At 38.4% G+C, this 27,557-nt stretch overlaps 7 protein-coding genes and 1 long non-coding RNA gene across 9 annotated transcripts; 5 read left to right on the top strand and 3 right to left on the bottom strand.

Annotated features, from left to right (window-relative positions):
- Positions 1 to 286: 286 nt before the first annotated feature.
- Positions 287 to 2,859, bottom strand: LOC140786379 (uncharacterized). Its single transcript, XM_073134767.1, has 3 exons — positions 2,637 to 2,859; positions 2,461 to 2,544; positions 287 to 637 (listed from the first exon to the last, which is right to left on the bottom strand). The coding sequence occupies exons 1-3, from the start codon at positions 2,784 to 2,786 to the stop codon at positions 617 to 619; spliced, it is 255 nt and encodes an 84-aa protein (XP_072990868.1). The 5' UTR covers positions 2,787 to 2,859; the 3' UTR covers positions 287 to 616.
- Positions 2,860 to 2,952: 93 nt separating this feature from the next.
- Positions 2,953 to 6,229, top strand: LOC140786365 (uncharacterized). Its single transcript, XM_073134740.1, has 4 exons — positions 2,953 to 3,091; positions 4,004 to 4,093; positions 5,345 to 5,612; positions 5,779 to 6,229. The coding sequence occupies exons 1-4, from the start codon at positions 3,049 to 3,051 to the stop codon at positions 6,083 to 6,085; spliced, it is 708 nt and encodes a 235-aa protein (XP_072990841.1). The 5' UTR covers positions 2,953 to 3,048; the 3' UTR covers positions 6,086 to 6,229.
- Positions 6,230 to 7,240: 1,011 nt separating this feature from the next.
- Positions 7,241 to 11,111, top strand: LOC140789100 (vesicle-associated membrane protein 727-like). Its single transcript, XM_073138711.1, has 6 exons — positions 7,241 to 7,371; positions 7,768 to 7,993; positions 8,089 to 8,284; positions 8,367 to 8,487; positions 10,541 to 10,603; positions 10,736 to 11,111. Exons 2-6 carry the CDS (start codon positions 7,804 to 7,806, stop codon positions 10,892 to 10,894), a joined length of 729 nt encoding a protein of 242 aa, XP_072994812.1. The 5' UTR covers positions 7,241 to 7,371; positions 7,768 to 7,803; the 3' UTR covers positions 10,895 to 11,111.
- A 423-nt stretch (positions 11,112 to 11,534) lies between these two features.
- LOC140789121 (uncharacterized) lies at positions 11,535 to 12,290 on the bottom strand. Its single transcript, XM_073138732.1, has one exon. It carries the CDS (start codon positions 12,232 to 12,234, stop codon positions 11,665 to 11,667), a length of 570 nt encoding a protein of 189 aa, XP_072994833.1. The 5' UTR covers positions 12,235 to 12,290; the 3' UTR covers positions 11,535 to 11,664.
- Positions 12,291 to 12,344: 54 nt separating this feature from the next.
- On the top strand, positions 12,345 to 17,770 carry LOC140789093 (pentatricopeptide repeat-containing protein At4g33990-like). Its single transcript, XM_073138699.1, has 2 exons — positions 12,345 to 14,370; positions 17,663 to 17,770. The coding sequence occupies exon 1, from the start codon at positions 12,455 to 12,457 to the stop codon at positions 14,351 to 14,353; it is 1,899 nt and encodes a 632-aa protein (XP_072994800.1). The 5' UTR covers positions 12,345 to 12,454; the 3' UTR covers positions 14,354 to 14,370; positions 17,663 to 17,770.
- On the top strand, positions 17,754 to 18,669 carry LOC140789110 (germin-like protein 9-3). The gene has a single exon (XM_073138721.1). It carries the CDS (start codon positions 17,881 to 17,883, stop codon positions 18,502 to 18,504), a length of 624 nt encoding a protein of 207 aa, XP_072994822.1. The 5' UTR covers positions 17,754 to 17,880; the 3' UTR covers positions 18,505 to 18,669.
- Positions 18,670 to 20,568: 1,899 nt separating this feature from the next.
- Positions 20,569 to 22,650, bottom strand: LOC140781291 (uncharacterized). The gene is made up of 4 exons (XR_012107697.1): positions 22,512 to 22,650; positions 22,050 to 22,251; positions 21,680 to 21,929; positions 20,569 to 20,954 (listed from the first exon to the last, which is right to left on the bottom strand). It is a non-coding gene; the product is annotated as an uncharacterized lncRNA (long non-coding RNA).
- A 139-nt stretch (positions 22,651 to 22,789) lies between these two features.
- On the top strand, positions 22,790 to 27,352 carry LOC140781276 (protein S40-7-like). 2 transcript variants are annotated; one of them, XM_073127211.1, is made up of 4 exons: positions 22,790 to 23,387; positions 25,066 to 25,121; positions 25,214 to 25,310; positions 26,924 to 27,352. In XM_073127211.1, exons 1-3 carry the CDS (start codon positions 22,790 to 22,792, stop codon positions 25,223 to 25,225), a joined length of 666 nt encoding a protein of 221 aa, XP_072983312.1. In that variant the 3' UTR covers positions 25,226 to 25,310; positions 26,924 to 27,352. The 2 variants fall into 2 exon arrangements, with proteins under 2 accessions (XP_072983312.1, XP_072983303.1); XM_073127202.1 differs by lacking the exon at positions 26,924 to 27,352 and having other exon boundaries at positions 25,066 to 25,844.
- Positions 27,353 to 27,557: the final 205 nt, after the last annotated feature.

Below are 27,557 nucleotides of genomic sequence, written 5' to 3'. Positions count from 1 at the left end.
TTCAGTACGGCCAACTCCATTTAAAGCATGGATCAGGCCGCACTAAATACATGCTTGCATTGTTCATATAGGTCTCCTAGAACTGGATCAGAATACTTGAATTAGGAACTCATGAGCTCAAGAGGTCTTTGGTATCTCTGTTGCTCCTATGGAAATCAAACATGAGATAAATTTGACATAGGAGAGCACGACATGAAATTGCTAATCAATTTTGTGTAATGAAACCAGTTCCTGCCAGTGTCCATGCAGGAATTTACAGGTGAAATTAAGTAGCACTCATAATCCAAAAATAAAAATGTGTCATGTGGTATAGGCTTTACCAGGTATCCACACCCACAATTCATCAATAGACATGAAAATTACGCTGTCAATCACAAACTGAAAATGGACAGCTAGAAGAGTGATAACTTCAGCCATCACAAAAACAGCGTTACATTTGCAAGGTAAACTAACAGAAGGTCAAACCCCAAAGGGAGAATTAAGATTACACTCTCAGTTGGTTTTGCGTATGATCATACACATTTATTCTTCATTATTGCCAATTCACAAACAGCAACATAAGTGCATAAGATTGCACAGGAAAGGGACTCCTGATGTCAGGACTGCTGCATTAGCATTAGTGAGATTCATCCGGTTTCTGTCAACAATGAAATGCAGATAAAGTCAACTAGTCAGCAAATTTATGTAGGAAAAGGATGATAAGTAGCTAAGAATTAATTTCATCTAAAACAATACTTGAAAATGCTATTCCTTGCAAAGGTCACCAAGTTACCCGGTTTCATTAGGAGGATGCTCTTTATCACAACCGCTCTCCAAGGAAAGGCATTTTACATCAAACAAAATGAAATTTTTTAAGGTACCATCTGTTTGTGAATATAAACAGCTTCACATTCTTATTAGTTGTTTTAAGTAAATTATAATAAAATCTTGTAAGTTGTAGCGATATTGATAGTGACACAGATGATTGACTCCAAAAAAGCAATGACAGTGCGGAAAACATGCCTTACAAAGCCACTTACTTAATTAGTAAAATACCATAGAAATGATATTAAGATAGAAGCTCCACCTCCATATTTCTGACTAAATTACGCATATAAAGTAGCAACTGTGCCAGAATCAACTTTCTACCTTAGTTTTAACCAGCTTCTTCAAAACCCATGAAGACTTAAATCTAGCCATCTAATATGCAGCTGTAATTGGTTGTGCAAAGTTCATAATTAAATATCAATATTTTTGTACCACGTTCTAATCTAGATTACAAAGAACTTTGAAAGCTGACTAGATATCTAAACAAGTAATAGGAACACATCATGAAATGTCACCCACCCACCAGGAACTACTCTAAGATAGTAGACAGACCTTTTGGGTTCATACTTTTGTAGGAGAATATCCACATCTATGATGTCATGTAGCATGAAGAAATTTGAATTAATTGATGACATGACAGAAGTTGACATTAAGATTCCAACTGTTGCTGTTTTACAAGAGTATAGGTTTATTGTTTAAAAATGATTTCCAAACTCTCTAGATATAACTCATTGCAAGATATTTCAAATCTAAGTCCAGTACAATATAATTGGTTACTTCCTGCAAGAAGCATGAAGATAAGAAAAAGAAATAATAGAGATAATCCTTATGAGAATTTCCTAATACATAAAGCCTACTATAAAGCTTGCTTAACCTCATATTGATCAACAATGCACTAGGAGGAATTAGAAGTTGATTTCCAGAACCTCTGAAACTGTGAACCACATAAGCAGAACAATAGTAATAGTTTATGAGACGATGATGGTGCATATTATTGTTTTTGAAATGAACAAGAATAGCACCTAGTGAAAAATAAACTCGTCCCATGGTCTCAAATAACAAAGAGTAACATTTCAGTTATAATAGGTGTTAACCTTGTTAGCTTAGGATCCACTGACTAATAATACCTCACGATTGATCTAACTATAAGGCACATTAGGATCCCACAGCACAAGCTGCAAAAAAAAGTTAATTTCTAATCTCATGACAAGGTCACAAGAATGATAATTATAAAAGGCCAGTATGCCTTAAGATCCATGGCCTTAATAGTATCCTTTTTACAATTTCAATTTTTTTTTTACGCCAAGAAAAGAATGCTACTTCTTTTAAGGCACCTTCTTTTCTGCATTTTACTTGACTTCACTGACTCTTGTCACAATCTTATCAGACCCAACTTTCCAATCAAACAAGTATGTTAGATCCATCAGCACTTTCCTCCAAACCTCATATCAGGAGTCGTTTTCAAGCCATATAAATCTCAGAGGTTTCATGCAGAATGGGATACAATAAAAACTTCAAACAACCTAAATAATCATGTCACGTAATTGTTGCAATTCCTTTCCAATACAACTAAACTTTTTCTAAATCTTCTACCAGAGAAACAAGAAAACCGAGGAAAAAGGGCGTCAATTGATAAGAATTTGCTATCAGTACCTTCCCGGTCTTCTCCTTCTCTGTCTCCGCCTTCTCTTTCTCGGCCTTCTTCTTCAGCTTCTCCAACTTCTCCCTCTCCATCTTCTACTCACCAAAATAAAACCCTAAAAGATCAGGAGAAGTCCACCGTCCGAGAGAGATAAGAAACGAGGTTTTTGGGGGCGATCGGATAGGACCTGGATGTAGATGTTCTCCGCGGCTCTCTCCTCCTCGCTCAAAACCCTACCCTTGCCGCCGTCGCTGAAGAGCCGAGAGCTCGTCCGGATGACCCCTGTCGCCGATCGGGACAGTCGAGGAATTGATGCGAGCGCCGATCTCATCGCCATAGCTGAGCTCCGCTCCGTGGTCTCCTCTGCGAGGGAAGGTAGCTAGCTTGTCGGTTTAATAAAGAGGAGAAATATTCGGAGTATATGCGGGTGGAAGGGTTGGATCCGACCCGCTTATGCGAGTCGAATGCGGATCTTATATTTTGACCCGCACACCGACCCGTTTTGCCCCTTTCCCCTTGTTCTATAAACAGCGGAACAGAAGCCAAATCCAAATCGATCTCAGATCGACAAAGAGGAGGAAGAAGGCGAAGGCGGATAGATGTATCACCCTTCGAGAGGAGGCGTTCGAGGCGGACGAGATCGTAAGCTCTCTTTCTCTTCCCCCCTTTCCCACGTCTTCTAGGGTTTCTGCGCCAAAAGTGGTTGCTTTTCTTCTTCAATCTCATGTTTTCTTCTGTACTTTAGGATAATTTATTGAACCGAACGCTCCATTAGTTTAATATTCACTCAATTTCGGGTGTAAATTTGGTTGTCCTCCTATTTAGGTAGTGGAAATTGAAATTTTTTAGCTCAATAGGCCGCATAGGAAAAGGTTCAGGATAAGTACTTGATGCAATTTTTTGGATGGCAATAAACATTTAGTTGGGTATGGGGAATGGATAGTACTTAATTGAGAATTGTACAGAGCTGATAAAATTCTTCTTTATCTTCAAAGATATATCAGTTGTCATGAAGTGTAGGAAAATCTGTTGGTGATGCATCTTGGACAACTTATGGTATATCTTCAACTGATATGTAATGATCCACTTGTTTCTTTCTGGCTTCAAAACATGTTGGTTTGCTATGAATCCCTAGTTCCTTATTAAAGATTGGTACATACCTTTCTTCCCTTGCTCATTTGGATAAAGTTCAGATGCAACAGTGGCCCTCTTGTTTTATTTCAGTCTCCTTTTCTTCTTGAATTGTACTTGGATAGGAAGTAGGAACTCAATAAGATATTTCAGATATCTAATTTCAGGTTACAATTTGATATACTAGTGTGCCCCCATGATTAGTAGGATCATTTGACAGAGAGGTAGCCAGCTCACTCTTATGATGAATTGTACACGTCATTTTCACCATTAGATGTGTCTGCATTAGAAAGGTCTGTGTCGTGCATCTGTGCTTTCTACATCGTTATTATCCTTTTTCCCTTTGTTTTCATGTGAAATAACTTGTAAATTAGTAGAGGGCTCATTGGACCAAATTAACGGATCAATTTGTTTTTCATACAGAATTCAAGTGGGATGATGTAAAGGTTGACAAGCACCGAGAGAACTATCTTGGTCATAGCATCAAGGCCCCTGTTGGTAGATGGCAGAAAGGTATTATCTGTGTTTACATGTCCTACCTTGGCTTATTCTTTTATGAAGACTAGAATTCTTACATACCTGGTGCAGGTGTGCGTCTGTGTCTCTTTTGGTACTTGTAACTTGTTAGACTCCTGTTATTCACAATACGTGTTGAGTTATAGTTTGTTTGTGTTATTGTTCGTGCTGCCTATAAATAATTTTAATGATCCGCAAATGCCAATTTATTTATTTCTCATCTTAAATTTAAGATTCAGGCCTTAACTTCTGCCTTTAGCACCACCAGTAGCATCCGAATAGAAGCCATAATATCATTGATTTGCTTTTGCTATCTCACAAGTCACAAGTCACAAGTCACAAGTCACAAGTCACAAGTCACAGATAACTGGGTTGTGTCTGCACATTCTGGCTGTGGTCATAATAGGAAAGTTATCAAGCTATATTGTTAAATTATGCTAGTATTTGCTTATATAAAACTAGTAATGGTTATTGGGGTAGGATTTTTTTTAATCTTTTTCTGTTTTAGCAAAATCTGTTGGCTGTTTATATATGTGCAGGTGATGGATTTATTTTACTAGGTCTGTATAACTATTATATGGCATGCGGGAAGTTGCATCATAATGTTTTGCTTAACATCCTTCTTGCATCTGAAGCCTGAAGGTGTTTCACTCCATTCTAAAATAGTGATACTTAGCTCATTCAGCAAGATGGTGATTTTTCCCATACAAGCTGTCAAGATACTCTCTCTACTAAATGCAAACCCCAAGGTCAGATGCATCTCATCATCCAATAGGTTATACATATATATGAAAGAATTCTGTAATTGAGATCCATCTTGATTTTGTTAGAATGAATTCTCTCTTTCTATTTTCTAGATAACCTGGCAAGATTCTCTACTGATCACAAACTCCATGTATTCCATCAGGGAAGAGCTTACAAACCTTAAATAGTACATCTTCATGTATGTTATATGTAGAGAGACAGTAGAGGTGTCATTTAAAATAATTTTATGTCACATCTTCAGCTGCAAATTGATAAAGTTCTTCAATCCATCATTTTTTAGCTTTTCCTCCTGTTTTAATATTTGTTCCATACCGTGGGCAGGGTGTTTGTGCTTCCATGTATTCTGAAACCTTAGTTTAATATTTGATTTTGGTGACCTGTTCAACTATCCATTTTTATTCTAATCATTTCAAAAACCATGTCCCTGTTGCTGCAAAATTATGTTACACCAGAATATTGTTTACCCTTCACCTTCTTTGCCAGGGAAGGATCTATTCTGGTATACCAGGGACAAGAAGTCCGCGGACGCAGAAGCAGAAGCTGCCAAAGAGGAAATAAGAAGGATCAAAGAAGAAGAGGAACAGGCCATGCGTGAGGCTCTTGGCTTAGCTCCTAAACGTGCTAGCCGACCCCAAGGTAATAGACTAGATAAGCATGAATATGCAGAACTTGTGAAGAGAGGATCTACGGCTGAGGACTTGGGAGCAGGCCATGCTGAAGCAGCACAAGTTCAAGGCCTTGGCTTATACAAGTAAGATAATCACATAACAGATCCAAGATATTTATAAACATATGAGAATGCTTATGTAGTGTGGGTGGATATGTGGGTTGGGGAAACTTCAGACAGCGTCTTAGTTCACTAGCCTTTTCTTTTTCCTTTCTGAAGCATAAGCCATATGTTGTCTGTATGGTTGCAGGGTGCCTAACAATAGAGACGAGTCTAGTTCTTTCCAAGGCAAATTGCAGGAAGTAAAGTCAGATCTTCAAACTGAATCAGCAAGTGAGGAAGAATACACGGAGGAAAAGGAAAGCAAGAAGAAAAGACAGCATGATGAGGAGAAGATACGAGATGAGCATGCGAATTTGAAGAAGAGACGAGATGAGCATGAGAACATGAAGGAGAGAAAACGAGACAGGCATGAGAAAAAGCGGTCTCGAGATTCAGATGACAAGAGGAAGCGCCATCATAAAGAGAGAGATAAGAGGAGGCACGATTCTGATTAAGTGGAATCAATGGTTATTTGGTGTTTTGTATCTCTAAGTTCACTCTGATCAGGTTGGGAGGAAATAACTATTCATGACATAAGAACAGTGTACCTCTGAAATTACTGGATTGCCAAATGATTTAGAAAAATGGCTTGTTATTGAGGTCTGTAGTTAAGTAGTATTTTCTGTTCTGATGCTGCATCTGAGATTCTTTTCACCTTGAGGAAAATTGTAGTTTTGCCTAATTGTGGTTAGCCATATTCACAGTGACTAGATTCACTTAATTGTTTCGTAGAATCCAGTTCAGAAATAGCAAAAGGGTTGCTAATATTCATGCAAATGGACATGTAAATAAGGTAAGAATCTATGGCTGCAATCTTAGTCCAATATTGTTGCCCGGATAAAGTAATATGAATCCTCCAGATCTCAACGATTTATTTGATCAGGATACTTCACATCACTTGTAACATCATTATAGCACATTGATTGTACTCCTACAGTAGTTCAGTGATTGAATTCTATTATTCAGAACAAAAGGTCTCTCCTCAAAAATTAGAATTAATAATTAATAAATTTTATGAGGATTAACGTAGTTATTCAATCTATATATTTTATCTAACTTACAAGACTGAGTCCGTAAAGGAAAAAAGAAATGCTTTCTTAACCACCATTCCTACTTCCCCTTCGAGCTAACAGTCGAGTAATTTTTGGGAAACTCTTTATCCCTCGATAAAAGGATTATATCTTTTTATTTGATATTAAAATACTATTACTTTTTTTATAATAACAAAATTAAGTTTTATGCATATCTCCGGTCTAAATTATGCGTATTCTATCATTATAATATATTTAAGTTCGAATTTGATTAGTTAGTCTTAATTTATTAGAAACTAAATTTGATTAAATATAAAAAAATATTTAGTTTCTAAATAAATTTAGGAGTACCTAAACCTAAACCAAAACCAGATTAAGAATTTTTAAACTCAACGCCAAAAGTTTTTTCTTTCCTTTGCAAATGTCAACCTTATTCCCTGGCTTATTTCTGCCTTAAATGTTTCAGTATATTTCTAAACAACTAATTTCTGGAACTAATAGTCAAGATAGGACATATTTGTAATTTTAGTGGAAAGGAAACAATGAGGAAGTTTAATTAAAGGAACTTATTAGAAGTACATTATGTAAGCGTAGCATCTCGCCAACAAATTAATTAACCTACTCGAGAGTCGAGAGAGAGAGAGAGAGAGCTTCGAGGCGAAGCAGACCAAATTAGGGTTCACGCAGGATCGCCCGTCTTATAGATTCTGGTACGGGAATTTTTTATTCATGTGATCTTTAATTCTCGCAGTTTCTTCTTGTACGCCTCCTCACAGCCGAGGAATTCTCTCGTTTTCTATGTCTCATTTCCCCATTTGCGACGAGATCTAGGTCGTCGATGGCGAATTTTCTCCAATTTTGTTCTGTTCTGTTTTAGTGGAACTTAACTCTATTTATACAGGATCATGCTTTATCTCTTATTCGTGAAGATCTTTCATTTTGGATTCATTCAGAACTCCGGATTATTCGAATAGACGATTTCTGTTTGATGTTTTTTCCTCTCATTCCAATCGATTCAAGGAGTGTTTGCCTGATAAGATCAATAATTATGCATCTTATATTGTGAAAGTTTAGATCTTTACACCTTTTTCTCTTTAAATCTACAGATTAGTTGGAAGAAATTGATACTGAGCCTGTGAGCCATGAGTAAACAACCATTGGTGTATAGCTTTGTGGCCAATGGTTCTGTTGTTTTGGCGGAGCACACCTCGTTTTCTGGGAATTTCAATACCGTTGCCATCCAGTGCCTGCAGAAGCTTCCTCCAAATAGCAGCAAATTCACTTATGCATGTGATGGTCATACATTTAACTTCTTTGTTGATAAAGGATTTGGTACGAGCTCTCTTAGAAATTTGTATTTTTACTTGCTATTTTTCTTATTTCGAACCATGTTGATCCTTCCATCTGGTTTCTTGCTGCTTGTGTAGTTTTTCTCGTTGTAGCGGATGAAGCAATCGGGAGGAGCATGCCTTTTGTGTTCCTTGAGCGAGTCAAAGATGATTTCATGCAGCGATATGGATCAAGCATTGGTGCGGGAGGTCCACACCCGCTCGCTGATGAGGATGATGATGATCTGTTTGAAGATAGGTTTAGCATTGCTTATAATCTTGATCGGGAATTCGGGTATGTAAGAAATATTTGAGGTTCTCAAAAGCCTGACCTTCTGAAATATCAGATGCATTAAGTACTTAGCTTTCTGCAACAGTCCAAGGCTGAAGGACCACATGCAGTATTGCGCAAACCATCCTGAAGAAATGGGCAAGCTATCCAAGCTTAAAGCTCAGATTACTGAGGTCAAAGATATAATGATGGATAATATTGAGAAGGTGAGGATTACTATTGTTACTCCTTGTTGTGAGGATTACTATTGCCACTCTTAATGTTACTTTGCAAGTACATAATTATAGATTACATTTAAGCTTCTATAAGAAGGAATCAAAGAAGGCTCTATTGATCTTTGTTTTCCACAAACAGGAAGACAAATCAGGAAAATTACGGTCATCTTTTGGCCTGCTTGACCTGTGAAGAGAAGTTATTCTTATATTAGGGGACTCATTTTCTGCTGTAACATAAACCTTTTATCTTGTCATCTGGATGTGTAAATCAAGCACAAGTCATGGTGGGTAAACATTAGATTTTTTTGATGTTAAATTTTCACATGAAGTTGAGGGCTAGAGCTTAGGGGCACTTTTTAGCCTTTATGGTAAGTGGTCAACTTAATTCTTGAAGCACTTTGAGTAATCAAACTCGTGATATTGTCAAAGAGGGTGAACTACTTAAGGAAAATGGAATTACTGCTTTATCTGTTCTGTAAATGATCTCTTTAAGAACTAAAATTGTCTTAAGCTATAAGTCATTAACAACCAGTTAGAGGCCTTCTTAGTGATAAGCACAATGAATAAGTGAAGTGGCCATGAAGAGGTGAATTTTTTTCAGCCATAATGTTTGATGAGCTTAATGTTACTTTTTCCCTTTTTCATTAGAAGTCCCAAAAAGAGCTATAAATATTCGATGGTCCAGGATCTCAAATTTCCTTCGAAACAAAATCATTTGCTACTAGATGTGAGGACATGATATTTTCTGATGGATGCTTGAAGTTTAAACAGTCCTCATTCTGTAGTATTTTGACAATTTCTTTCTTAACCAATGTTTACACTGGAGAGGAGATGGCTTCCTCTTCTTGGAAATAGTATAATACAGCATGCTATGTTGCTCCATGATGGAGCTTTGGTCTTTAGTTTATAGCAATATTAGGGATTGATGAAATATTGCAGAATGGGGACTGGTCAAAATTCAAGGTTTATATTAATGAATGTGGTCATTTACTTAGGTGATGGGGACAATTTATTGTCTTCTACAAGCAATCTGTGAATGTTGCAGCAAACATATATATTCTAATGAAAACATCATCAGTCATCTGCCTTACATTTGACAGAAATCTTTTATGTTTCATCATCTTCCAGTAATAGGTCCTTAAAATGCATATGGAAATTGGTTGGAGCACTCAATGTAATGCTTAAATTTTTGGAAGTTTGTATACCTATTGGACTCTTTAAGCTAATTTTGTGAGTTTGAGTCGTTGCTCAGAGGGGGAAAGCACCAATTCTTCCATACTTAACCATGTCCTATAGGATGGTGAGTTCTTTGCTGATGTGTTTGGAGAGAGTATTGTCTCATGCGTTGCCTTGTTATGAAATGTCCTATACTTAACCATGTCCTATACTTAACCATGTCCTCTTGATCCTGTGTAACCAGTCTGTAGCTCTTGTTATGAAATGTAATTGACACTGTGTAATATCCGTTATAAGATTTCAGTTAGTTCGTTGATTGGATATTTAATGGAAAAGGAGGTGAAAAACTAAAAACTACCCTACTTCTGTAAGAAGTCGGACTGAGCTATTGTAATGTATATGTTAGAGGCTTGACTTGCTTATTTGTATAGAGGTTCTTATTTATGTATTGCTCTCCTTTCCATACTTTTATGAATTGGTGAAGCAGTTAAGCCTTTTCGTGGTGCAAGTCCTTATGATTCATCAAACATTTTTTGACAGAAATGACATTAATGCAAACTTTTAATCATTGGGAATATCTACTTGAATGCAAGGAAATAGCAGTACCAGGGAGCAACATTCCTTGTTGTATGAGAAATTTAAAATCTATTTCACCATAACTCCAATAGTAATTCTTCTTGGATGCCACCCCAATTCTACATCAACCAGAGAATTTGGAATATGACATCCCATGGTGTGGCTGGAAGGTTATTAGCTTATTCAATTTCTTATTATTACTCAAATCTGATCAGCAGTGAATTTTTTGTATATTGAGCATAAATAGTCTGTGGGATCACTGGATGTTCACTTATAGCTTGGTCTTTATTAGGTTCTTGATCGGGGTGAGAAGATTGAACTTCTAGTGGATAAGACCGAAAGCTTACAATTTCAGGTACTATCCGCCTTTGATATTTCAGTATCATTTACAGTTGAACTTCTGTTGCCTTAGTTTTAAAGGACAAAACAGAAATAAAAAGTTAATTTGAACATCCATAGTTGATCTTTTCTCTGGATTTTGTTTCAGGCTGATAGCTTTCAGAGACAGGGCAGGCAACTCCGGCGTAAGATGTGGCTCGAGAACCTCAGATTGAAGCTGATGGTGGCTGGTGCCCTCATATTGTTCATACTTATTGTGTGGTTCATGGCCTCAAGGGGTTCAAGCGACAACAGTAGGAAGACCTAAGTTCTTTCTTTTCTATATCATGAATGATGACATGTGCATAGGATATTGGTTATCAAAGCTCTATTGACATGTTGTGCTGCCACATATGCTGGATATAAATCTACGATATCATATTTTCTTTTTCCTCATTGTTGTATCTGTGAGAAGGAGGACATAGTTTGGCAGATAATGAGCCTGAATAGCAATGCCTAATAAAAGTTGGATTTGTCCTCATGAATGATTTGGTTTTCCGTGTATCTATTTGCTGGTGCTTTCTTTATTATAGGTGGAACTATCTTAAATTCAATCTACTTCCATTTGCTTATTTCTGAAGCACAGGTGGACACACCACTTCGTCTGATAACCTTGTTCATATATTAATTGCAAGATTCTCATTGTATCTGCCCTGTTGCATTGAGTGAGAGTTGGCATTCTTAATTGAAGCAGTCTCTGGCCCTCTTCCAGATTTACGACTAAGATTCTACTGTCAACGACATGGATCCAATGTTTGCAATATGATTGAAAAGCTTATGAATGATAAGAGCGATAAAGAGGAAATCTGCTATTATCACACACTATACCAGAGGCGTTGCGATTTGCGAGACGAGAAGCGAAATTGGCTTGCTTAATTAGCATAATTAAGACTAATAAATCACGCACATCGACGAAATCTTCTTACTTCACTTCAAAATAAAATATTCGGTTAGAAAAAAAGCGTTCATCGATAATGCCGAGGAATTCCAAAAGTCCAAGATTAATTAAGGGAACAATGTACAAATTGGACGGCGTTCTCAGGCGAGGTAGACGTGCGTCTCGGCACGGTTCTCCTGCTCGATGACGTCGAGGAAGACGGGGTCGACGACGACGTGGCTGTCCACGTGGACTGAGAACCTGTGCGCCCACCAGAGCACGTGCGCGGCGCCGGCGATGTCGACGGAGGCGTCGAGCTCCATCTGGCGGCGGGTGGCATCGGCGAGGATGGCGGCGACGTGGTGGGCCATCTCGATCCCGTTGAGGCGGGCGGGGAGCTGGATGAGCCGGCACGACATGGCCGGCTGGGAGCCGGCGTGGAGCTGGGCGGTGCCGAGGTGGGAGCCGGCGTAGGAGATGGAGACGGTGGCCGGGGAGTAGTGGATCGGGACGACGTTGGGGTTAGTGACGTGGACGGTGAGGGTGAGCTCCACGTCGAGGAGGGGGAGGTTGAGGTGGAAGGAGGAGAGAGCGATGGAGATGAGGTGGAAGGTGGGGCCGCGGGGACGAGCCCAGATGGCAGCTGTGGCGGCTGTGGCGGAGGCGGCGCCGATCAACACCGAGCCCCAGCTCCACCGCCCGCGGGAGTTAGCGCCTACGGTGCTGCCCATTGAAGTGCGCCGCCTCTTCTGCCGTTTAGGTTTTTTTTTTCTTCTTTTAGTGCAATTTTGGCGTTTAGCGAAAAAAAAGGGCAGAAGAAATAGCACCGAATGGGCAATCAGATCGTGTGCAGCCCCGACTGTAGGAATTTCCTGCAGAGCCCTTTCCCACTCCGACTCTCAATAACCAACAATAGGAGAATTTCCCTCTTCTTTTAACGGTTAGTATTCCATGTTCAAATTCAAAGAGTTAGGCCTCTCCCCTCATTCCAATGAACCCAACAAGGCCTTCTTCTCCTCAGCTCTTGCAGCACTTGACACCATTTTACCTCAGCAAGATCTGCACCAAAGGCCATTGCCAATTCACCAAAACCCAATTCCAGATACCCGCTTCTTTCCCATCTCCCTTGATCCCAGATCATTTGTCTCAGCCCTCGTTCAATGCCGCACTCCGGCACAGGTCAAACAAGTCCATGCCTTGGCAGTTACCACTGCAATGATAGAAAACCTTGGCGTCGCAAACAAACTCTTGTATATCTATGCACAACACAAGCAAATGGTTGATTCCCATGCTCTATTTCGTCGGATGAGACTGCGGAATAACGTCTCTTGGAGTGTAACGATTGGTGGTTTTGCTAAGGTTGGAGAATATGATACTTGTCTAACATCTTTCAGGGAATTTCTTCGTACTGGCTCTCAGATTGATAACTACACACTGCCGCTTGCTTTGAGGGCTTGTAGGGATACGATGTCACTCCAATTGGGTATAGAGATACACCATCTTGTGTACAAGGCTGGGCTTCAGTTTGATGTCTTTGTATCTGCGGCGCTTGTTGACATGTATGCCAGATGTGGGAGTGTAGAGGATGCTAGGAAGGTGTTTGATAATATGCCCAAGAGGGATATGGTGACTTGGACTGTCATGATCTCAGGGTTTGCAGAATGTGGCAATCCAGCAGAATCGCTGGTCTTATTTGATAAGATGAGGGAGGAAGGAATTGTTCCTGACAAGGTCACGATGGTGACGGTCGTTTTTGCCTGTGCAAAGCTAGGGGCTATGCATAAGGCTAAGATGATCCATGATTACATATTGAGTATAAATATGTCCCTCAATGTGTTCTTGGGGACAGCAATGATTGATATGTATGCAAAGTGTGGGAGCGTTGATGCTGCCAGGGAGATATTTGATCAGATGATGGAAAGGAATGTTATTACGTGGAGTTCAATGATATCAGCTTATGGGATTCATGGTCACGGAAGAGAAGCTCTAGAATTGTGTGCTCAGATGTTGCATAGTGGCATTCGTCCTAATCATATCACCTTTGTCTCCATCCTATCTGCTTGTAGTCATGCAGGGTTGATTGATGAGGGCCAAAAGTTTTTCCATTCAATGGAGAGAGATTACTTGATTAGACCTGATGTGAAACACTATACTTGCATGCTGGATCTTCTTGGTCGAGCAGGAAGACTCAAGGAGGCAATAGAATTGTCTGAGAGGGTAACGCTAGAGAAAGATGAAGGTTTTTGGGGTGCATTACTGGGTGCTTGCAGGATTCATGGCAATATCGGGTTGGCAGAGAAAGCTGCGCAAAGCCTTCTTGAGCTGAGACCAAGAAATCCTGGATATTATGTATTGCTTTCTAATATATATGCCAAGGCAGGTAGGTGGGAAGATGTGGCTAAAATAAGGGATACAATGAACAGCAGGAGACTTAAGAAAACTCCAGGTTGGACTTGGATTGAAATCAAGGACAAGATTTATCAGTTTAGAGTTGGTGACAAGACTCATCCTCAGTCAAAAGAGATCTTCGAAATGCTGAATGTCCTGAGAGAGAAGTTGGAGTTGGCTGGCTATGTACCTGATACAAACTTTGTTCTGCATGATGTAGATGATGAACTCAAGGCTGGGTTCTTATACTCTCATAGCGAGAAGCTGGCTATTGCTTTCGGTCTAATTGCTACACCAGAGAAAACTATTATAAGGATAACTAAAAACCTTAGGGTCTGTGGTGACTGCCATACATTTACTAAGAAGGTATCAGCAGTCATGCAGAGGGAGATTGTTGTCCGAGATGCAAATAGATTTCACCACTTTAAAGAAGGATCTTGCTCTTGTGGAGATTATTGGTGATAACCTGAATTACTGAGGTTTTTCTTTCCTTCTTCTGTTCTTTATATTTACATGTATCAGCTGATTCTTTTACATCCAAAGAAAATGCACAAGCATCAAGGTTATGTACTTGATCCTATTGTTTTCACAATGTATTAACTTCCATCTAACTTAAAAATAAACGCAGTCATAAGAAATACAATTTTTGCATGGTTGGAATGTTTATTTGGTTGTATTTTTTGGATATTTACTTTTTGCTTTGTATACTTGGAACATGGTATGCTGCTTAAGACAAAACATGCTTTTCTGCCATTTAAAATTTTTTCTTACTAAATTGTAAATAGATCTTCGGAACCTGGTCCCTCTTTAAAATCTAGAAGTTTTTCACCATATGCATCAATTTGTCAATTTTATCAATTAGTAGATATTGCTGTTAAGATGTATCATGTAAGGACATTTGTTTACCATAATGACACTCTTTTCATATCCACTCAAAATTCCATTACTAGCTTTAGAAAGATACATGATTGGGAGATATAAAATTACTTCTATCCCTTAAACTATTTTCTCTTGTTACATCTATGCTCTGCACTTACCTGTCTTGATATTTCTTCCTCAGTAATTCATTAATATTAGTTTATAAAACATCAAAGTACTTTTACTTTATACAACATGATCATATAAGTAATATTTGAACCATCTAACTTACTAATCCATTCGTTGGAAAACTTAGATTCTACTCTTGTTGTAAGAAGGTTAACATTATGGTGATCCAACAAAATATAACTAACACTAAGAGGAAAAGATGAATAATTGCAACATTTGAGATTCATTACTTTTCTTCAGCTCCACTTGTAGTCTTTCTCCATACTCTTTTTCTTGATACCAGCAGATATAAAACCATAAATAGACCCCAAAGAAAATAGACAGTTGTGTTAGAAAGTACATTAAATATTTTCTTAATCTAATTAAAGCTTATGAGGCTAAATTAATTTGCTGGCAACAGACGGATAGAATTTTGTTTCGTTGATTTTATCAGGCATTGATAATTCTTCGTTCCAGGGTGTGAAGTACAATGCTGGATATTCCTCTCCTTCACTGATGACACGAAACTAAGATCTGGTCATAATGAATTTATCAATTATTTTATCTGGATATCCAATTTCTCCTTTCTGTGCTCTTCCTTTTGATATCTGCAAATGTATGTTTGACCTGATTTCAAAAGACAAGCTAAAATATTTTTGGCCTCTTCCATCATGTGGCCCTCATTGGTGGTTTCACTAGGAAGGTGCCTCTTTTGGACCATAACTTCACAGGAAGCCAATGAGGAACATAAAAATTGCCTTTTATTTGCTTAAGCCAGCCACCATACGGTAATATTTCCATAGCATAAGGAAGGGTTACAAGCCACCTAATCATATATAAGTACCTTGATTTTACAAAGTTTTCTACAAGCCAAGGCTCATATCTGATACTACACATGTACTATGAGAAAATTAACAATGGCTTCCAATTTGTTCAGTCATGCCTTGGTTCTTTTTGCTACTAAGTTTTGCCACATCACCTTTGGCACTTGCCAGTGATCCAGACATCACATCCAATTTCATCCGACCAACAAACTCCACAGTTGTTGATGGAAACTGGAAACTTCTTCACCTTCATTGGCATGCATACTGTGGTCAAATCAGCCCTCCGAGTGCCTTCACAGTTCTATAAGCAACCATGGTACTCTTGAAGTCGGATTTGTTGACACTGCAAACAAGCTCTACACTCAGATACCCTGACCAGGGGGATATGTTTGTATATCCTAAGGGGCTTGTCCACTACCAGTTCTGCAGCAGCCAAAGTCCAGCAATCACCATTTCTGCCCTTGGAAGTGCTAGTGCTGGTACTGTGTCTGTTCCTCGAAGCGTCTTTACAATCGACATTGATGATACAATCCTTGCGAGATCTTTCATGACTGTTGCCACTATTCAGAAGATTAAGGCTGGTCTTGCACCAAAGAACTGATGTTGGATATCTTTGCTAGATTTTTTTTACTGAAGTCCTACTGACTAGCTGCCTCTGATCTATATTATAGAAAACATTTATCTTTGTATTCTTTGTCAACATTATCTTCTTTGAAAAGACTACCTTCTATGTCTAAATCTCCTTTTAGTTTATTACTTCCGAAATGCTATTGTATATGTGGTTACATGACCAATGCCGTAGCAAGAATCCAAAAAATTACAGATGATTTTGTCATATCTCATCCAATACAACTATCATCTACTAAATTTGATTCCAGTGAGAGTAGTAAATTTGTTAATCATTGTCATTGTATTCAATGTGGACATCTGGGATAAAATAGTATGAACGTATGAAGCTATATGCTTTCAAATTGATTGAGTTTTTCTTTGTATGAGTTGTAGGATGCCAAGAAATTTGATACGGATTATTATATTATCTAATTAACTGAAAACACATGAGGGCTGTAGGCTGGATAAGCAATATTTTGCTAAAATAAATTGGTGAAATGGCATTAGCTGTAACAACGACAGTTAGAGTTGATCAGAATTCTCAAAATAGCATCAAATAAATAACAGAGACATAAATTCATAACATAAAGCATCGAAAGCACTTAAAATCTTAATCATTTTAAGTAATGTCTACAATTAATCATCAATTTGTTATTGTTGTTTAGGTGTCTGAATTTAAGTATAATTATGTTCCCCAAAATGACAGAATGACCCTTGACTGTATATATTCAAGTTACAGAAGAAATTTTGTATATTGTGGCAGCCGAAAATTAAATATCAAATCTATTATTCTGTTAATATAGCCAAGGTACTTAGCAGCTATAATTGAATATCAAAATGAGTTAGGATTAACTTCAGCGTTGCTGTCTTTGTTTCCGAAGAAAGAAAAGGTAGGAGTAATTTTGTTGATAGTGCATTAAATATTTCATCTTCATCTCATCAGAATCTATGAAACTATACTATGTTGACTCTGCTGAATAAGTTTTGCTTCGTTGATTTTATCAGAAAATTATTACTTCTTCAACTTCAAGGTATGAGGTACAATACTGACTATGCATTTTCTTTTCTCATAGTACATAATTAGGGGATTCTCATGAAGCATTTATTAGATTAGTTTATATTGAATTATAGTTTCTTCATTCTTGCTGATCTCTTTGATATCTACAAATTTATTTTTGATTTGATGGTCTATGGACTAACTTGCAGTCCACTATGTGAATTATCTTATGTATGGCATTAGAATAGATGTTACATTTGGCATATGCTTTCTTGTGGTTTATACTTTGCTGGTCCTTATTGGTGGTTTCACCAGGAAGGTCCCTCTTTTGGCCCAGACTTCACACAAAGCCAAAGAGAAACGCACAGGCTGTCTGATATTTGCTTCAGCTGGCTACCGTATCAAATTACAGTTCCAAAGCATAGTCAAGGCCTGCTATAGCTTAATCATATATAGGTACCTTGCTATGTGAAAGTTCTGCAGAAAACAAAGGTTCGGATCTGATAGCACAGAATTATTCAGACTACCTAATCATGGCTCCCAATGTGCTCAGCAATGCCCTCCTCTTTCTACTACTAATCTTCGCCACTTCACCCATTGCCCTTGCTGGTGATCCAGACATAACTTCCGATTTCGTCCTACCACTGAATACCACGGTTGTGGATGGCAACTTCTTCACCTTCACTGGCATGCGCACTGTTATCAATTCAGGCCCTCCAAGTGCCTTCAAAGTTCTGAAAGCAAGCATGGCAGAATTCCCAGCTCTCAATGGCCAGGGCATCTCTTATGCTGTTCTGGTGTATCCTTCAGACAGTGTCAACCCCCCTCACACTCATCCTCGTGCTGCTGAGCTCCTATTCCTTGTTGATGGTACACTTGAAGTCGGGTTTGTTGACACTGCAAACAAGCTCTACACTCAGACACTCCAACCAGGGGATATGTTTGTATTTCCTGAGGGGCTTGTCCACTACCAATTCTGCAGCAGCCAGAGTCCAGCAATCGCCATTTCCGCCTTTGGAAGTGCTAGTGCTGGTACTGTATCTGTTCCTGGAAGCGTATTTACAACTGGCATTGATGATACAATCCTTGCAAAATCTTTCAAGACCGATGTTGCCACTATTCAGAAGATTAAGGCTGGTCTTGCACCAAAGAACTGATGTTGGATCTCTTTGCCAGATTTTCTTTTACTGAAGTCCTATTGACTAGCTGCCTCTGTTTTACTTTATGGAAAGCATTTATCTCTGTATTCTTTGCCAATATGATCTTCTTTAATGAAACTCTCATCTATGTCTAAATCTATTAAACTATCTTCAATATCTAAATCTACTTTTAGTGCATTACTTCCAAAATACTATTGTATATCGTGTTACATGACCGATACATTAGAAAGAATCCAAATAATTACAGATGTGATTTTGTCAGATCTCCTCCAACACAACTATCATATCCTAAATTTGATTTCAATGAGGGTATTTAATTTGTTAATCATTGTCATTGTACTTAACATGGATAACCGGAAAAAATTTAGTATGAATGTATGAAGCTATATGCTTTCAAATTGATTGAGTTTTTCTTTGTATGAGTTGTAGGATGCAAGAAATTTCTTACAGATTGCTATCTTATCTAATTGACTGAAAACACATGAAGATTTTAGGCTGGATAAGCAATACTTTGCTAAAATTAATCGCAGATACGGCATTAGCTGTAACTATGACAGTTAGAGTTAATCAGAACTCTCAAAACAGCATCAAATAAATATAGAGACATCAATTCATAAGATAAAGCATTGGAAGCAGTTAAAATCTTAATCATTTTAGATAATGCGTAGAATTAATCACTTAGTTGTTGGTGGTGTTTAAGTGTCTGATTTTAGTATATTTCTGCTCCCCAAAATGATAGAATGACTCGACTATAAATATGCAAGTTACAAAAGAAATGTCTTGTATTGTGGCAGCCTGGAATTAAATATCAAATCTGCTATTTTATTAAGACAGCCTAGGTATATAGCAGGTATAGTTTAATATTAAAGCAGTTAGATGTTCTTTAATTTAACTTCAGCAGTCCCTGTCATTGTTTTCCAGGAAAGAAAAGGTGACATCATTTTGTTGCTAGTGCATTAAATATTTTATCTTCTTCATCTCATCAAAATTTATGAAACTATACTATGCTGAATCCGCTGAATAAGTTTTGCTTTGATGATTATATCAGACAATCATTACTTCTTCAACTTCAAGGTATGAGGTACAATACTGAATATTCCTTTCCTTTTCTGATAGCACATAGCTAGTAGTTTACATTGAATTATAGTTTCTTCATTCCTGCTGTTCTCTTTAATATCTACAAATTTATGTTTGACCTGAGTCTATGGACTAACTTGCAGTCACCTATGTGAATTATTTTATGTATGGCACTAGAACAGATATTAGATTTGCCATATGTTTTGCTGTGGTTTTATACTTTGCTGGTCTTCATTGGTGGTTTCAGCAGGAAAGACCCTCTTTTGGCCCAGACTTCACACAAAGCCAAAGAAAAACACACAGTTTATCTGATATTTGCTTCAGCCGGCTACCATATCAAATTACAATTCCAAAGCAAAGCCAAGGCCTGCAACAGCTTAATCATATATAAGTACCTTGCTATGGCAAAGTTCTGAAGAAGTCTAAGGTTGAATTTTTTTTCCCCAAAGTACTGCTACTGGCAAAGTTCTGAGACAGTGATTTCTCAATTGAGCGGCGTGACGCTTAGCTGACAAAAATTATTAGTAGTTTAGAAAATAGTTTGAGTAGCGTTGTACTTTGAAATATATAATTTTTTGCAGTTTTTTGGGGGAAAAACTCAACAAAGGTTAGATCTGATGGCACAGAATTATTCAGACTAGCTAATCATGGCTCTCAATGTACTCAGCAATGAACTCTTCTTTCTTACTACTAACCTTCAACGCCTTAACCGTGGCATGTGCACTGTTATCAATTCAGCCTTCACAGTTCTGGATGCATGGCAGATACTTGGAGAGATCTCCATTGCAACCATCTTTATGTTTTGATTTGATTTCAGTGACAGGAAGACAAAAAATTGATTATGTCCTCATTGTATTACAACATGGTTTTCCGAAGAAGGAGATATTGGAATCATTGTATAAATTTTTTTAGCTATGTTTAATTTGTTAACATTTCTAAGCAGAAAATGGAGACTTTCTGAAAGAATAGATGTTAGGGTATAAATTAACTGAAAAATGGATTAATTTCTTCATTAAACAAAAATTTACCACCACAGTATTACTTCAAAGTTGAAAATTGATACGAAAATTGAAGACCATAGATTCGCAACTTGAAAGTATTGAGCACCATCCTGGAAAATGGAAGGCAATCAAGATCAAATCAATATTTTCTCCGTCCGAAAAGCAACACAAAAGTAGCATTAAAAGGTCGCGTTACAGGACACTAGTACTCCAATCCAACTTCTATCATCCCCGGCCATAGCCATTAAACAATTGCAGATTGCAGCTTGACATTCGAATTCCCAGCTGATCCAAGGTTAATTTCACCATCAAGCTCCAAAAGAACCAAATCGTATCAATACTTCACTTCATCTTCTTCTTAGGTCTCAGCTGGAAAGGGAAAGAAGACTCATCAGGTTAAGCAAAGAAATATAAATACAAGGTGCCGGAAACTAAAAGGTCAAAAGTAAATTATTCTCTTGTTATTTTAGTTTATTCTCCAATTCTCCTTGGCCATGCTAGAGAAGAAATGGAAAGGAAGAGAAGTAAATAGAAGATATCTCTACTAACGCCACCTTTTCTCTCCACAAGTGTAAAGAGGAAGGGAGAGAGGAAGGTTAATCTCCACTTGCTTTATCTTGTTGATCCAAACATAAGGAGAAAAGTCTTATCTTCTTTACTCTGCTCTTCTCACTTTTCCTATATATTCTTTCTCTTCCATTCTCGCCATCCAATTATGTAAGGTTCAATCCAAAAAGAAAAGAAAAAAGACACTTTGTCCAACTTTCATCCTATGAGAGCCCAAGGATCTAGATTCCTAGAACATGCCTAATTAACCAATTTCCAAAGTAATATAGCAAAAGAAAGTTACAGCACATAAAGCTTCTCCTTCAAATGAAATCAACTGCAACTAGAATCAGAATAGTCGAGAAAGTTAGTTATAGTCCCCATGCCTGTCTAGCCCAAGCGAAACCGCAAACTTGAAATCAAACAGTATCGAAGATGACAAAATCTCGACAGAACAAGCTATTTTCAGTCGCAAATACTAAAAACTGCCATTTACAAAAAGATGAAACATTTAAGCAAATAACAGACAAAATGAGATCGATCGATACTTGCTAGAGATCATCATGTCCTGGTTGTACTTCCTGGCGAGAGCCATGAGAGAGGGCTCTATGATTCCACCTCTCAGCCTCAGTACCAAATGCAGCGTCGACTCTGCTACTACCACAACCACCATCATTAAAGCCAATGCCGCAAAGATCTCAACAAACGCATTAGATCCAAACAAGAATACGATATAAAAGATGGACCTTTCTGGATGTTGTAGCTAAAAGATTAGACGCCGCTAATCCGGCTGGATCCCTAAGACATGGAAGGCGGAGAAAATGTAGAAACTAAATCAGATTCCACCAAAGCATCGAGTCGGGGGAATCGAGTAGAGAGGAGAAGGGGAAGGGGAAGGGGAATGGGAAGGGAGGAGACCTTCCTTGTCTTGGATCTTGGCCTTGACATTGTCGATGGTGACGCTGCTCTCGACCTCGAGGGTGACGGTCTTCCCCGTTAGGGTTTTCACGAAAAATCTGCATCTTTCCCAAACTTCGGCTGCTACCGTCTCTGTTCACCCCCGAGTGCGGAGACGACGACGCATTTATAGGCACGTCCGCTTGCTAGAGTTTCCTTCTTCCTGGAATAAAATAAATATACGTAATTGCCCTGGGATTTGCTCGATCCACACAAAATCTCTATAATTCAATAAATTAATTAGAAATTCTAGTTTTTTTTCAAAACTACTATATCTAACCACTAGGTTGAGATTTCACAAAAAAAAAAGGAGGAGGAAAAAAGAAATATGATGATTTGAGGCTCAAAATTTGTTTTTTAAATTCTATAAAAACTAACCCTCTTTTAGTTAATTGATTTTTTTAATCTCCGAACCAAACAAACCTAGGATGGAATGTCGTTAGGATTTATCCAACCCGAGTCGCCGCATCCGAGTTGAGAATTGCGATCCACCGCCCAACTCTTCCGCCACTCGGCGAAGCCAGCGGTTGAGATTCGTTGGTTACAGAAACCGACGGCAGATACCACCTCATCTTGTCACTATCTTACTGAATAAACTCTCCATCCGAACCTCTCGTCTCCCACTTGGCTGCCAGTCAACTCTCCACACGCTTCCTCCCATCTCTCCTCCGCTCGCGCCGCCGAGTCCAAGCAGAGCCAATATGGAGCGCTTCCTCACTCGCAGGTCTCCCGGCTCCGGCCGCTTCTTAGCCGTCTTCGCCTCACCCCAATCAAATGGCTCAGCTGGCTTCGAGCTCCACGAGGACGAGCTCTTCGCCGCTGCCGAATCCCCCCAGCCGGATCCTCCCTCCCCCCTCTCCTTCTTCCCCAACCGTAATCCTAATTCCATCATCGCCTCCTTCCGCAGCCCGGCGCAGGCGGACGGCATCCTCGCCGCTCTCCCCGGCGACGACCGCCTCCGGTCATCCTCATCCTCCGCCCGAATGATTCCGGCGGTCCCCAAGCCGAAGACGGAGCGCTCTGTTTCCGTCCCAGGCGGCGGGATCCGGCAGCAGTCAGCGCCGGTCAACGTCCCGGTGGTCCCCATGAGGGCGAGGAGGAGAAGAAACGCCGACGAGGTCGAGGAGGACGACGAGGAGGCAGGCGACGAGGACGAGATGCTTCCACCACACGAGATTGTGGCCAGGGCACGAGCGAGGGAGTCGCCGATGACGACCTTCTCGGTTTTGGAAGGCGCGGGGAGGACGCTCAAGGGGAGGGATCTGAAGCAAGTGCGCAATGCGGTGTGGAGAAAGACAGGTTTTCTTGATTGATACTACTTTGTTTCTTTGAATAAATTTTGTATCTTTTTGGTGATTCTGGATAGGATACTCTGCTTCATCTGTCATTTTGGTCATTTACTTGCTTGTCCAACTTGATAGAGAACTTGGAGCCTGGATGGAGAATAGGTATAATAAATGGATTAAGCTTGTTAGATGCTTTTCTAGTAAAATTCCTATGTGTAATTATGACTTTATTAGTGGCAAACTTGATGTATATTTGTCATGGTTAATGATACTGTATATCAAGCTTCTCTCTTGTGGAACTTCTAAATTGCATCTTTTTCAATTTGATATTCTCCTTTTAGTTTACTCTCTTTGAATATTATTTCAAGCAATAAAAGATTTGCAAATTGTATAAGGAAACTCGGTGGCTTGAAGTGCAAGGGCTTGAAAGATCAGTAGGAGGAAGCATATGGAATGCAACTTCAACAAAAATATAAATAACTTACTGAGTCTTGTGACAATCTATGAACTATTATGTTGGTCAATGGCTAGGTGTGAGAAGATATATGTGATGGAATTGAAGTAGGTGGATGAGGAAGAGATGTGCTCTAGGATTTTACGTGTCTGATTCAGATGTCAGCAAATTAAAGAGGAGTTGTCCAAAGACTGAAATAGTTGATGCATAGGTTTAAGCTAAAAAATGCGAACAACAAAAGAAGAATGTAGAGACTCGGAACAGTTTATAAGGCACAAAAATTCATATTCAATTTAGGCTTGTAAGAAAGGGAATAAAACCATTTGAATTGGTATTGGATGCAAAATTCAAGTTGGTTCTGTTAAGAAGGATTCATAGAATAACAACAAGAGCTGGAAAATGAAGGGAAGACCTAAGCTATTCTCTGAGGATGCAGTAATCCAATTTGAAAAGTTCCTTTTAGATCTCTATAAAACCCATTTCCTTTAGAGTTTTCTGCGCAAAGCTCTCTGTTACAATGTGGAGTCGAATTTGGGAATTTAGGACAATGCCGCATGATTTATCTGTTGGGATGTCACCTCTGAACACTTTAGGTGTTACTTTGTGAGAAGACTATGATTTAGGACTTAGGAAATCTAGACAAGGATTCCTCTTTTCTCATCAATTAACAATCCTTGTGTATCTGACGTTGCAAGACTTATTTGAGAGCAGAAGCACTACTGATATGCGAATCAGACATTCAGTAAGGTGCTGATGACAAGATGGTTCCTGATTAAGTTTGGAGATCAAGAAAGAGGATGCGAGAGGTCAGGTAACATGCCCAAGGTTGAGGGAGTTTTCAAAAGGCATATGGCAGTAGAAGCTGCAGTCAACCTCAGAGAAATTTATAAAATTGGTTGATGAGGATTCAGAGAACTATTTAATTCACTGGGATGAGACTTTGGGGTTATGGGCTTATGGCTACATTAAATACATGCAGCCTAGTGAACTCTGAAGCATCTCTTTAATTGCTTTTCATTTGTGACGTGCTTACATCATTTGTTCTGCTGGCAACAGCTGCAGTTTATTCTGTTTCTTGACTTCATAGTTTTTAGATTAGTCAGGTATTTCATGCAGCATCTGAAAATGAAATGTCTATGAAGTGTGAACAAGGAAATAGTAGTCTGTAATTCGAGTGCTATCACTTTCTTATATGAAGACACTGCTTAGGTGTGTGGTCCTGATGAGTTGCAAACAGATTTTCTTCTTCAGATCCCTTTCTGCTACCATCAACCGCAAAGCTACGAATGCTTGGTGAGGAATATAGCCTCTAAATTTTCCTTACCAGCTTCCATGCTGGCTTCTGAGACGATTTTCCTAATCCAAGGAAAAATTTCAATTTGAAGGCAACTGTTTAGATATGTGGTCCAGATTGAGTTGCAAGCAGAATTTCATCTTCAGATCCCTCTATGCTACCATCAACCACAAAGTTACAAATGCTTGGTAAGGAATATAGCCTCTAAATTTTCCTTACCAGCTTCCATGCTAGCTGTTGCCGATTGTTAGATGATTTTCCTGATCCAAGGTAAAATTTCAGTAGTTTCGCAATTATTAACTTGTCATGTTTGTTTGTTTTCCCTTATCGGATTTCTTCTCAAGGTGTGAAGGTTGTACTATGATCCAATTAACTAAATGTAAAATGGTACTAGAATCTATTTTATCCCCGTTGCATCTGTTTGTGCATTTTGTTAATACTACACATTACACTACATTTATCCATGTATTCTTGTTGGTAACTGTAGTTTAACTATGCCATATGTATGGTTCGTAGTGGTTGTTTTGCGTGGATGAGATTTTGTAATGACTTTTAATGTAGCATAGAATCTCCTCTTTTGAAAAAGATCTACTAACTAGACCGTGAATGATAATAAACAGTGTCCCAATGCATGAATCTCCCGTCTGGGAAGGGCAACAGGTGAATGACTTTACCCGCACACCAAAGTCTCAAGGTGAAAACTTCAAAGTGCAACACTAAGCTCTGTTCACTTGTGAAATAGAAATAGACTTTATTTTAAAATAAGCCTCCTTATTAGTAAATAAATAATATATTATCTTATTTTAGTATATTAATTCAACATTCTCTTTCCTTTTATTTCATATAAATTTTTAAAAATTATTTATTAATAATTTAATATTATTATTTTACTCTTTAAGATGACAGCATATAATTACTAGTCATATCAACTATAGTTATTATCTCGTCTCTCTTTTCCAAATGCAGCTCTACATACTTTCATAGTGTAGGATAATACCTCACACACCTGAGTGCGAGATTATAATCCTGCACAGTATGGGGTTATAATCCTGCACACTCAAGTGCGAGATTATAATCCTATATACTCATATAATGCGGAATATTTTTTGAAATATTACTTTCCGCCGGCTCAAGGATATTTTCGTCACTTGGATCACAAGAAATGTAACTATTACTCTTTATATTAGTATTGAACTAAATATTAGAATAACTTGTACTAGTATTAGCTCTCTTTTTTAATATTAAAAATTATTTTAATTATAGCTAAGCGACTATATTCAAAGTAAATAACAAGTAGTAGTTCATATTGTTTTTTACCTACTGCTTTGAAATTTGAAATATTCCTTCACATCTACAAACTTCCCCCACAAAAAACTAGAATTTCAAGAATTCTTTTCTTCTTGAATCATCTCATCCCTGTATAGTTCTGAATAGATTTTCTAATACCATATATTACGCGTGATACTTCCTCATAGATTTATGGGTATTTAGAGTTCCATCAGGAAAGGAACATTTTAGAAGCTTCATAATCCGTCCATATGTATCTGTTACTCGGTCCTATTCAATATCTTTCTAATAGATCGAATCTCTCTGCCATTGTATATTGCACGGCAAATCCACAAGTTATTTTTTTATTTTTTGAAATTAGATTATGAGTTTAAACCACGTACTCCGACGAAAAATCCGTCAAATCCATAACCCTTTGAGTCATAAGCTAAATAGTATGCATTAAAATATGTTCCTCTAAAAAATATTCATGATTAAGAAGTTTTAAAATAACATTCTTGACTTTTGATTACAGAGAGAAGGACATTCTTTCTCTCTCGTCTGATGAGCTGTGGGGGCACCTTGAGAAAAGACTGGGTCAGATATCCAATGCCGTTGGAAGAATTAATACTAACCGTGGGAGGTCCACTCTCTTTTGATCTTGGAGAAGGATATGGAAGACAACCGAATCCCTCAACACAGCTGCAGGACGAATCTCTCTCTCTCACTCTCCTTCCCCCACCCTTTTTGGACTCCACGCATCATTTGATTTGGATTGGATGTCTTCTCTTGGCCGGATTGATCACGAAAGCTACAGTACGCGGTTCTCAAATTGAAAAAGCGCGGAGGAGGAGTTTAACTTGGTGGGATAAGCAAAGATTTCTAATATATATATATATATATATAATATCAAAATGGGCCTGAGAATATCTTTTTTTTTTATCGTTTTAGTCTGTTTAGCGTTCGTACCCATTCTGATAAAAATAAAAAAACTCAAGATAAGAGGTGTGTTTATCCTTTTTTTGACCCGTTAAAAGTTTGCGAATACATCAGTGTGCCGATGGAATAGAGTGCATCCGTGCTTTTTATTCCGTGCGATGCGTCGATAAGTCTCGTCAATGCTCTCCTCCGCTTGGGAGTTCGGGCGATTATTTCGCTGTTACCAGTCA

Source organism: Typha latifolia, chromosome 1, assembly GCF_019914945.1.
Source record: "Typha latifolia isolate L0001 chromosome 1, TyphaL0001v2, whole genome shotgun sequence".
NCBI lineage: Eukaryota > Viridiplantae > Streptophyta > Magnoliopsida > Poales > Typhaceae > Typha > Typha latifolia.
The sequence above is the reverse complement of the archived record's forward strand: the minus strand, read 5'-3'. Positions and strand labels throughout refer to the sequence as shown.